Source organism: Oryctolagus cuniculus, chromosome 10 (genome assembly GCF_051225735.1).
Source record: "Oryctolagus cuniculus isolate XC-2025 breed Fujian yellow rabbit chromosome 10, ASM5122573v1, whole genome shotgun sequence".
In the NCBI taxonomy this organism is placed as follows: domain Eukaryota; kingdom Metazoa; phylum Chordata; class Mammalia; order Lagomorpha; family Leporidae; genus Oryctolagus; species Oryctolagus cuniculus.
This window is the reverse complement of record NC_142876.1, coordinates 56893887-56906438: the sequence shown is the minus strand read 5'-3', so window position 1 is coordinate 56906438 and position 12552 is coordinate 56893887. Positions and strand designations below refer to the sequence as shown.

Sequence of the window (12552 nt, the reverse complement as noted above, 5' to 3'; positions counted from 1 at the left end):
ATAAGTAAAATAAAGACAATTTAAGATTTAGTATAAACCATCAACAGAGCATTGTCAAAGTGTTTTATTCTTTCAAATGAAAAAGGTGAAGACATATAATCTAGATAGAGACAAATGATTCAAGATAAGTAAATACAATGTGTGATTCTAAATTGAACCCTACAGCAGGAAAAAAAAAAAATACTTGTTAACAGGCAATATTGGGACAACTGAGGCCGGCGCCACGGCTCAGTAGGCTAATCCTTCACCTTGCGGCACCGGCACACCGGGTTCTAGTCCCGGTCAGGGCGCCGGATTCTGTCCCAGTTGCCCCTCTTCCAGGCCAGCTCTCTGCTGTGGCCAGGGAGTGCAGTGGAGGATGGCCCAGGTGCTTGGGCCCTGCACCCCATGGGAGACCAGGAGAAGCACCTGGCTCCTGGCCTCGGATCAGCGCGGTGCACCAGCCGCAGCGCGCTGGCCGCGGCGGCCACTGGAGGGTGAACCAACGGCAAAAGGAAGACCTTTCTCTCTGTCTCTCTCTCTCACTGTCCACTCTGCCTGTCAATAAAAAAAAAAAAAAAAATATTGAGACAACTGGCAAAATGTGAATGAAGTCTATATGTCAGAGACCGGCGTTACAGCACAACATACAGTTGCTGCCTATAACGCAAATATCCCACATGAGCACTGGTTTGTGTCCAGCTACTCCACTTCCAATCCAACTCCCTGCATAACTGGCCTGGGAAAATCAGTGGAAGATGGGCCAAATGCTTGTGTCCCTGCCATGGGAGACTCCCAAGAAGCTCCTGGCTCCTACAGGACCAACCCTGGCCATTGCAGCTGTGTAGGGGAGTAAACCAACGAAAACAAAGATGCTCACTCTCTCTCCATCTCTTCCTAGCTCTGCCTTTTGAATGAATGAATGAATGAATAAATAAATAAATAAATAAATAAATAAATGTATGTCACAGTACTAAGCAAAACTAATAATGTTAAACTTCCGAATTTTGCAAACTGGTAAATGTCTTGTGGTTCCAGATGTCCTTTTTAAGATTTTATTTACTTGAGAGATACAGTTACAGACAGAGAGAAGGAGAGACAAACAGGTCTTCCATTCATTGGTTCACTTCCCAAACGGCCAGGCCGATCTGAAGCCAGGAGCTTCTTCTGGGTCTCCCACGCAGATGTGGGGGCCCAAGCACTTGGGCCATCATCTACTGCTTTCCCAGGCCTTAGCAGAGAGCTGGACTAGAAGAGAAGCAGTTGGGACTGGAATCAGTGCCATACAGGATGTGGATGCCACAGGTGGAAGCTCAGCCTACTATGCCACAGTGCTGGCCCCTAGATGTCCTTATTCTTATGATACATTGAATAAAACACATGATGCCTGGCATGTTATTCCAAACGGTTCAGAAAAAAAATTATATGCAATACAGAAAACTGAGAAATTAAATGTTACAAAAAGTTGGATGATTTCTTGCAATTGTCCTATAAATTCACTTTAAAAAAAGCTAAAAAGTCAAAAAGTGAAAGTGTAAAGAACAGTATTGTTTAGCTCACCAACAGTATAACTCTCCGCTCTATGATGCTGAAGTTTCTCAAATTCTGAATCACTCAGACACAAGCTATCAAATAACCTAGATACATGTGATCACAATTGCATCTTAAACACTTCAAATGAAATCAACGTATTTTCAGGAGCAAAAGATCTACCTTCAAATAATGCAAAGAAATTACCACTTATTGTACTAGAACTCGACAGTTTACCACAATGAGATAGCATTTCACTTCCTCACAGTGGTTATACTCAAAAAGACGTAAAATCCTGTTAGCAAGGATATGGAGAAATCAGAACCCTAATACACTGCTGGAGGGGATGTAACATGGTGTGAACCCCTTTAGAAAGCAGGCTGACAGTCCCTTAAAATATGAAATGTAAAATTACCAGCAATTCCACTCCTAGATATATACCCAAAAGAAAGGAAACTGTAAGTCACAAAAGGACTTATACATCAGTGTTGACATTTAGAAGTCAAAAAGCAGAAACACTAAAACGTCCATCAGTGATAAATGAATAAATGAAATGTGGTATGTCCACACAATGGAAGCCTGTTTAGCAATAATAGCCTGGAAAGTACTGGTACATTGGACAATGTGGATGAATCTTAAAAACATTACGCCAAGAAGCCACAAGAGTTCATATATTGTCTAATTTCATTTTAATCCAAGATCAAGAACAGGCAAAGCCACAGAGACAGAAAGCAGGTTAAGAGTTTGGGGAGGGTCAGTGCTGTGGTGCAGCGGGTTAAAGTCCCGTCCTGCAGCACCGGCATCCCATGTGAGCACCAGTTCAATTCTCAGCTGCTCCACTTCCAATCCAGCTCCCTGTTATGGCCTGAGAAAGCAGTAGAAGATGGCCCAAGTCTCTGGGCCCCTGTACCTACGTGGGAGACTTGGAAGAATCTCCTGGCTCCTGGCTTCAGATCAGCTCAGCTCCAGCCATTGTGGCCATTTGGGTAGTGAATCAGTAAATGGAAGACCTCTCTCGCTCTGTCTCTACCTCTCTCTGTAGCTCTTTCAAATAAATAAGATAAATATTAAAAAAAAAAAAAAAAAGGTTTGGGGAGGACTGAGAGTGGGAAAAGAACAAACAGTCTAATCGGAAGGGAAGAAAAGGAGGCTAGAGAGGTGCTTTCTGGAGTGATGAAAATACTCTAATAAAATTTACTGTGGTGACACTGCCCAAATCGAAATACTCATACTAAAAAACAATTAACTGCATACTTCAAATAGATGAATTGTGTCACATATCTCAATAAAGCAAATGTCCACAATTGGGCTGGAGTATAGTTCTCATGTAATAAAGAAACAAGTTAATTCTACCCTTTAAGAATTTGTATTTCTCTTCATTTACATCATTTCTTTACACTAACACTAAGACTCTTAAAATGATCATATCACCTATAATGAAACCTGTCTCTGGCTATCTTCAAAGTCATCCTCAAAGATATATTACATTTATGTAACAAAACCTGAAGCCAATACTATCACTTAATCCAAACAACTCAAAGATTATTTTTCAAAAAGGAAAGCCATCATGGGTTTATAATTTGGATTTATAATGTGGTTTATAATTTATGATTATTTTATCAGTAATTTTTCAATTATTTTATTCCAAGTTATATAAGATAGAGTATAAAAGTACTCCAATCTTTTTTTTTTATTTGACAGAGAGAGAGAGACAGAGAAAGAGAGAGAGAGAGAGAGAGAAAGAGAGAGAGAGAGAGAAAGGTCTTCCTTCCATTCGTTCACCCCCCCAAATGGCCGCTACAGCTGGAGCTACGCCGATCCGAAGCCAGGAGCCAGGTGCTTCCTCCTGGTCTCCCATGTGGGTGACAGGGGCCCAAGCACTTGGGCCATCCTCCACTGCACTCCCGGGCCACAGCAGGGAGCTGGACTGGAAGAGGACCAATCGGGACTAGAACTGGCACCCATATGGGATGCCGGTGCCACAGGCAGAGGATTAACCAAGTGAGCCACGGCACCAGCCCAGTACTCCAATCTTAATGAGTATGTTTTATATAATACAATTCGTATACTGAAAAAGGTTCTATCAGATTGTGAATTAAAAAAATAACATTAATTAAACACCAATACTAGCCAAAACTAGTATATCATACTGACCTGCAGTAATATACTGTGCTGAAGCCATTTCCCCTGAAGCTCTCAAGGCACCTGCATACCTAGGAACATTAAGGCAGAATTAAATAGGACGCAATTCATTCTGAAACTCAAATGTGAAGAAATCAGCAAAACAGACTTATAAATAACATCCTCAACCACAAATTTCTCAGAGTTGTTCCCACCTATCCATTTTTCTCTTCTGGTCTTGCTCCTTTAGGTATCATTTACATTTTAAAAGGGGTTAGGAGGTTGTGGTAGGGGTTTTGTAGCAGTTAAGACACTGCTTGGGAATGCCCACGTCCCATACAGGAATGCCTGGGTTCAAGTTCCTGTTCCTGCTAACATGCAGGAAAACAACAGTCATGGCTCAAGTAGCTGGGTTCCCATCAGCCACATAGGGGATTCACATTGATTTCCCAGCTCCTGGCTTTAGCCTGGCAAAACTCTCACTGTTACATGCATTTGGCGAGTAAACCAATAGATGGAAGATCTGTTTCCGCCTTTCAAATAAAATTAAACAAATAAAATTTAAAGAAAGAAAAGGCTAAGGAAAAGGAATTTGGAGGAAGCCTACATTAAATTCTTGTTCCCTATGCCTAACAAAATTTCTGAAAATACAGTGCAAAATAAAAATATCCAATAATTACAAAAAATAACACAATCTCAGAAATACCTGAAAAACTTTATGCTCAGATAAACAAAAAAAACCATGTCCTATATAATTATATTTAAGTTTCAGAATGTGCAAATCAACATGAAATCAGAAATTGATGAACGGGGTAAAGGGGATGAGGATTAACTACAAAAAGACACCAGGAACTTTCTGGGATGATGAAAATGTTCTAGACCTTGACAGAAAAATGGATTACATATGATTTGCATACATCAAAACTGACCAAATGGATCGCTTATTTTCATGAGAATATGGGTTCTTCAAAAAGTTTATGAAAAATGCTTATTATAAAAAACTGGAAACATTTCAAAATTTTTTAACCAGAATAAACTTCTCTTTTTGTTTGCAAGGTACAAAGACAGAGATCTCCCATCCCCTGGTTTATTTTCCAAATGCCTCCAACAGGCAGGGTTGGGCAAGGCCAAAACCAAGAGCTCAGAATTCAATCCTGATCTCGCATGTGTGCAGTAGGAACACAGTATTTGAGCCTTCACCTGCTACATCCCCACCAGGGTACATGACAGCTAGAAGCTGGAACTGCAAGTGAAGTCAGAGAAGGAACCCAGCTACTCTGACAAGCATCATGGACATATTAACAGCTAGGCTGAACACTTGAGCTTAGATCAGCATTTTGGAAACTGTTTTTATTTTGAGAGGCAAACACAAAGGCGGAAAGGAGAACAGAGTTAAAGTGGGCACAGTCAGACAGAGAGATGGGCAGAAAGATGGACAAGACACACAAAGACAGGGAACACAGACAGAGGGGCACAGCTAGGCCCTCATGCTGGTTCACTCCCCAAATGCCTATGAAAGCCAAGCCTGAGCAAGGCCAGGCTGGAGCCAGAAGTCAGGAACTCTACCTCTCAAAAAAACTGTTATTTATTCTTGAAAAGAAAAAAAAAAAAAAAAAACAAAGGGCCAGTGCTGTGGCACAGTGGGATAAAGCCCCCACCTGCAGCACCAGCATCCCATATGGGCACCAGTTCGATTCCCAGCTGCTCCACTTCCAATCCAGCTCACTGCTAATGCGCCTGGGAAAGCAGCAGAGGATGGCCCAAGTCCTTGGGCTTCTGCACCCACATAAGAAACCAGGAAGACGGTCCTGGCTCCTGGCTTCAAATAGGCTCATCTCCGGCCATTGCAGCCATTTGGGAAGTGAACCAGCAGATGGAAGACCTCGATATATCTCTGTAATTCTTTCAAATAAATAAATCTTTTTAAAAATTTAAAAAAACAAGATTCCATAAAAAAAAAATCTAGAAAAAAAATTTTTTTGACAGGCAGAGTGGACAGTGAGAGAGAGAGAGAGACAGAAAGAAAGGTCTTCCTTTGCTGTTGGTTCACCCTCCAATGGCCACCACGGCCAGCGCGCTGCGGCTGGCGCACTGCGCTGATCCAAAGCCAAGAGCCAGGAGCTTTTCCTGGTCTCCCATGCGGGTGCAGGGCCCAAGCACTTGGGCCATCCCCCACTGCACTCCCGGACCACAGCAGAGAGCTGGCCTGGAAGAGGGGCAACCAGGACAGAATCCGGCACCCCGACCGGGACTGGAACCCGGTGTGCCGGCACCGCAGGCGGAAGATTAGCCTACTGCGCCATGGCGCCGGCACTAGAAACAAATTTTTAAAAATATTTAAGAATGCTTACTAAATTGTCATTTCAAATTAATTAAATTATTGACCATATAATAAATGGTGCTTAAGAAAAAGAAAGGTAGGCCGATGCCACAGCTCAATAGGCTAATCCTCCGCCTTGCAGCACCGGCACACCTGGTTCCAGTCCCGGTCGGGGCGCCGGATTCTGTCCCAGTTGCCCCTCTTCCAGGCCAGCTCTCTGCTGTGGTCCGGGAGTGCAGTGGGGGATGGCCCAAGTGCTTGGGCTCTGCACCTGCATGGGAGACCAGGAGAAGCACCTGGCTCCTGGCTTCGGATCAGCACGGTGCGCCAACCGTGGTGTGCCAGCCACAGCGCGCCGGCCACTGCGGCCATTGGAGGGTGAACCAACAGTAAAGGAAGACCTTTTTCTCTGTCTCTCTCTCTCTCACTGTCCACTCTGCCTGTCAAAAAGAAAAAGAAAAAAAAAAAGGTAGATTAGAACCTCTTAACATGAGAGAAACACAAATTACCAATAAAGTCATCCGTAATCAAAGTTCTATCTTACCAGTAATCAAGGGCACTTTACCCTATTAACTTTGAGGAATATGTACAGGATGTCATGTTTATATTTTTCTACCTTTTGGAATAATAATTAACAATATCTAAACAGCTAAAAGTGTTAAATCTAACATATTAACCCAGCAACTTCACTTTCAGAAACTGATATAGGAATCTGCACATAAAGACATATAGCAAGGGCTGGCACTGTGGTGCAGCAGGTAAGCCACTGCCTGCAACACTGGTATCCCATACATATGCCAGGTCCAGTCCTGGATGCTCCATTTCCAACCTAGCTCCTAGGAAGGCCAGAGTGTTTGGGAGCTGGATTGAGTTCCAGGCTCCTAGAAAACCAGTTTTCTTTCTTTTTTAAAACTACTGTTCATTGGCATAATAATAGACACTATTTCTAAATGAAATAGAATCTAGAGTCCAGAAATGAACTAATACATATGGTCAACTGCCTTTCAACAGAAGTGCAATGTCAATTCAACGGGGAAAGCACAGTCTTCGACACATGGTTTAGCAGAACTAGATCTCCAAAGGCAAAATAATGGGGTACAACGCATATCTCCAGCCATACATAACAATTAAATGAAAATGGATACCAGACCTCAATATAAAAGCTAGAAACATGCAACTCTCAAAAAATAATAAAACAGTAAATTTCTATGATCTGGAATTAGACAATGGTTCCTTATATAAGATACCAAAAGTACTGGTGACAAAACAAAAAACTAAAATTAAGTACATCAAAATTTTGAATTTTTGTGCTCCAAACAGATAATCAACAAAGTGAACTGGCAACTCACAAAATGAAAAAAAAAAAAATTATCTTATAAGGATCTTGCATCCAAAATACATGTTTAAAACATTCAACTAAAACACAGGCAAGAGATTTGAACAGACATTTAAAAGACAAATAGCTAATAAGCGTAAGAAAAAATGTTCATTATTTACTAGGGGAATGTAAATCAGAAACAAAATGAATTATCACTTCCCATGCCTAGGATGACTATAATCAAAGTCAAATAAAAACAAGTATCAGCACAGAAGTGAGAAACTGGAAGGTCCTTACATCATTGGTGAGAATATAAAATGGTGCAGTTACTTTGAAAAACAATTTGATAGTTCCTTAAAATGTTAAACATGGTATAAATTCACTGAGTAATCCATTGCTAGGTACATAATCAAAAGAAATGAAAATAATTCATCCACACAAAATGTGTAAACATGGGCCACTACTGTGGCACAGCAAGTTAAAGCCCTGGCCTCCAATGTCAGCGTCTCATATGGGCACCCTTGAGTCCCGGCAGCTCCACTTCCAAGCCAGCTCCCTGCTACTGCGCCTGGGCAAGCAGCAGAGGATGGCCCAAGTCCTTGGGCCTCTACACCCACATCGGAGACCCAGGTGAAGCTCCGGGCTCTTAAGCTTCAGATCTGCTCAGCTCCAATCACTGGGCATTTGGGGAACGAACCAGTGGATGTAAAACCTCTCTTTCTCTGTAACTCTTTTTTTTTTTTTAAACAGGTAGAGCTATAGACAGCGAGAGAGACAGAGAGAAAGGTCTTCCTTCCGTTGGTTCACTCCCCAAACGGCCGCTACGGCCGGCACGCTGCGCCAATCCGCAGCCAGGAGCCAGGTGCTTCCTCCTGGTGTCCCATGCGGGTGCAGCAGCCTAAGCACTTGGGCCATCCTCCACTGCTCTCCCGGGCCACAGCAGAGAGGCGGACTGGAAGAGGAGCAACCGGGACTAGAACCCAGCGCCCATATGGGATGCCGGTGTGCACCACAGGCGGAGGATTAACCAAGTGAGCCACGGCGCCGGCCCCCTCTGTAACTCTTTCAAATAAATAAAATAAATCTTTAAAAACGTAAAATAAATGTGGACATTCATAGCTCCACTGCTCCTAACAGCCAGAAAATGGAAGTAATTCAAATGACCATCAACAGACTGAATGAATAAACAAAATGTAGCATATTAGTACCATGGAATACTATTCCTTCACAAAAACAGAATAAAGAATTATCACATGCTACAATAGAAATGAACCTTGAAAATGTTATACTAAGAGGCCGGTAATGTGGCATAGTAGGCTAAAGCTCTGCAGTGGCATCCCATGTGGGCACCAATTCTAGTTCCAGCTGCTCTTCTTCCAATCCAACTCTCTGCTATGGCCTGGGAAAGCAGCACAAGATGGCCCAAGGTGTTGGGCCCTTGCAAAATGGAAGACCTTTTTATCTAACTCTATGTCTCAAATAAATAAAATCAGGAAGGAAGGAGGAGGGGGGGAGAGGGAGGGAAATGATACTAAGTAAAAGAAACCATTCACGGCTGGCGCCGCGGCTCACTAGGCTAATCCTCCGCCTAGCGGTGCCAGCACACTGGGTTCTAGTCCCGGTTGGGGCGCCGGATTCTGTCCCGGTTGCCCCTCTTCCAGGCCAGCTCTCTGCTGCGGCCAGGGAGTGCAGTGGAGGATGGCCCTAGTGCTTGGGCCCTGCACCCCATGGGAGACCAGGAAAAGCTCCTGGCTCCTGCCATCGGATCAGCGCGGTGCGCCGGCCGCAGCGCGCCAGCCGTGGTGGCCATTGGAGGGTGAACCAACGGCAAAGGAAGACCTTTCTCTCTGTCTCTCTCTCTCACTGTCCACTCTGCATGTCAAAAAAAAAAAAAAAAAAGAAACCATTCACAAAATATATTGAATGATTCCACTTATAAGAAATGCCCTTTTTGGGCAAATTTATAAGACAGAATGTAGATTAATGGTTTCCTAGAGTTAGAGATGGGTGGAAGGCTATAAGGAGTGATTATATCAATGAGTATGAGGTCTCTTTTAGTGGGGAAGAAAAAGTTTCCAAAATAAAAATTATGGTAATGGGTACACAGCCTTGTGAAAAAAGCCACCACCAAACACTTTCAGAGACTAAAACGAATGATAAACAAATCATAACTAAATAAAGATGCTAAAAAGTAAATACTCATCAAATATGAACCTCAAACACCTCCCTTCAGTCTTACCTTTTAAGGGCATCTTTGAGTTCAGGCACAGAACGAATACATTGAACTGTAGCATTCATGTAACAAGTGTTACCAAGGTTTGTCAATCCACATGGTAATTCCATCTGATGGGGGGGAGGATTAAATCATTTTAATGAAATGACATGGCATATCCTTGTATAATCACTAAAGTTCACACTCAGAATCAAGTACCATCAAAGAAAAAAAAAATACAGTATCTTAAATTTAAAAAAGAGGTCTGGTGCCATGGGTCAGCGGGTTAAAGCTCCAGTCTGCAATACTGGCATCCCATAAAGGTGCTAGTTCGCATCCCAGCTACTCCACTTCAGATTCAGCTCTCTGCTCTGACCTTTGTAAGAATCTTTGCTGTGGCCCGGGAGAGCAGTAGAGGATGGCACAGTTTTTGGGCCCTGCACCCGCAGGGGAGACCAGGAGAAGCACCTGGCTCCTGGCTTCGGAGCAGCGCAGTGCGCCAGCCATAGCGACCATTTGGGGGTGAACCAACGGAAAAGGAAGACCTTTCTCTCTGTCTCTCTCTCACTGTCCACTCTGCCTGTCAAAAAAAAAAAAAAAAAGACAGCCCAAGTCCTCAAGCCCTTTGCACCTTCATGGGAGACCCAAAAGAAGCTCCTGGCCCCTGGCTTCGGATCAGCATAGCTCTGGCGATTGCAGCCATCTGGGGAGTGAACCAGCAGATGGAAGAACTCTAACTCTCTCTCTCTCTCTCTGTAAGTCTGCCTTTCAAATAAATAAATCTCTTAAAAAAGAAAAATCAAGTACCATTTACTAGCACCAGCCAACTGATAGTATACATTTACCCTGATATAACAATGTTTCATTTTCCATCAAAAATGTTTTACTAGTTGATTGCCTTCCTGCCCTCCCCCTGCCTCGAATGCAGACTTTGCTGATATTTTGGGGAGCCAGCAAGTGGAAGATTTCACTCATAGGTGCTTGCTCTCCCTCTCTCCATCCAGAGTTTCTCAAATAAGTAAATTTGAAAAATTTTACTTGCATCGGGCTGGCAATCATTTTGTGTTTTAGTTCCCTTCTTGAAAATATTGAAATATCATCTCAGTCTCTCCTTCTTTGTGAATGTATTATGAGAACAGGATAGCAAAACATGCATAGAAATACTTCAAAAAAAAAAAAAAAAACAGCCGGCGCCGCGGCTCACTAGGCTAACCCTCCGCCTTGCGGCACCGGCACACCAGGTTCTAGTCCCGGTCGGGGCCCCGGATTCTGTCCCGGTTGCCCCTCTTCCAGGCCAGCTCTCCGCTGTGGCCAGGGAGTGCAGTGGAGGATGGCCCAAGTACTTGGGCCCTGCACCCCATGGGAGACCAGGATAAGTACCTGGCTCCTGGCTTCGGATCAGCGCGGTGCGCCGCAGCGCGCCGGCCACAGCGGCCACTGGAGGGTGAACCAATGGCAAAGGAAGACCTTTCTCTCTGTCTCTCTCTCTCACTGTCCACTCTGCCTGTCAAAGAAAAATAAAAATTAAAAAAAAAAAAAAAAAAAGAAAGAAAATGACACTACATAAATGTCAGATGTTGAAACATAATAGTAAAATTTGACACATTTGTGTCATCCAGTTTCTAAACCAAATCTGTATTTAAACTCAGATAAGCTTTATGTGTTTTCCATATTGGTTTTAAGAATTAAACACTCAGTGGCTGTCACTGTGCTGTAGTGGGTAAAGTCGCTGCCTGCAGTGCCAGCATCCCTTATAGGCCCCGGTTTCGAGTCCCAGCTGCTCCACTTCCGAACCAGGCTATGGCCTGGGGAAACAGAAGATAGCCCCTAAGTCCTTGGGCTCCGGCACTTGGGTGAGAGACCCAGAAGAAGCTTCTGGCTCGGATCAGCTCAGCTCCAAGCACTACAGCCATTTGCGGAGTAAAATAGCAGATGGAAGACCTCTCTCTCTGTAACTCTGCCTTTCAAATAAATAATCTTTAAAAAAAAAAAAAATTTACACATCCCAGCATTTAAACTATTATTTGAAACTGCTTTCTCATCAAACAACAGTAAACATTTAAATAATTCTATCTGCGAGACACAGATTATACGCATTAACTTTATTTTCTATTAAGTGTGTGCATCTTATTATTGTGGGAATGTAGGTAGCTAGGGAAAGAACTGAGGTCTCACAGATTCAGCCAAACTGTGGTTGGACAACTCTCTGCCAACCTGTGCAGGTCGCTGATTGACAGCTCCAGATAATCCATGGTTTGACAGCCCTGGCTGGCCCATATGACAATCAGGCCTAGCCTGCATGACATGCACCCTTCTGCGCACTATCCAAATCTCTTCCCTTTCTGTGTATAATCCAAGCCTCCCTCTTTCGCCTATTTCCCATGCACCACCAAGGCCCTTACCTTTTCAGTTTAGAAGAAACTGCAAGATGCACAAAGCTGCAAATGTAGAACCATCACTAGCTAGAAATATCCAATATGGTTGCAGGATGTATCCCATCCTCCCATGACCTTTAGGTCATTACAATGAAATAATAAAATTACCATGGTGGGGGCCTTTCATCCCCATTATGTATCTGAGGCCATGATACTATGGATATTTCCAGAAAGGGCATGGAAATTCTCAAGCCTTACCCCAAACTCTGCCCTCTTTTGAGTATTCAATTAGGCTCCACTCCAGATATCATCCCCAGTGCCTCTGGTTGATATAAATAGGAGGCCTAATCTTGCTGGTAGACAGAGAAACATTCTTTTTTTGAAGGCTTTTTCCATGTTAGAAGTTCTTCTTTGGTGAGGGGTTTTTCTTTGGAGCCATTTTGATTATGGCTGTTTGTTCATGCTTGTTCTAACTGGTTTGATTTAGCTTTTGAATTTTTAACTTCTGCTTTGCTCTAAATAGATCCTGCTTTCCTGTCCACTTTAATGCCTCCACCTTTGAATTCTTTCACAAGTGGAGGAAAGAATCTGCAATAAGACTTGCCTGGAGCCCTGCACACAATACAACAACCCTCATTTGTAAATTAAGATTCATTATAGTCTTTAACATCTCATAGCTTTGAGGCTTTTAATAGCT

The 12552-nt window shown here is 43.2% G+C and overlaps 1 protein-coding gene across 2 annotated transcripts in view; it reads right to left on the bottom strand.

The window, feature by feature from the left end:
- Positions 1-12552, bottom strand: part of USP14 (ubiquitin specific peptidase 14) — a 54371-nt gene that overhangs the window by 23266 nt on the left and 18553 nt on the right. For both annotated transcript variants that reach the window (XM_089304872.1, NM_001082257.1), the window contains 2 exon segments: positions 9508-9611; positions 3664-3722 (listed from right to left, as the gene is read on the bottom strand). In XM_089304872.1, the coding sequence (XP_089160998.1) occupies positions 3664-3722; positions 9508-9611 (163 nt within the window).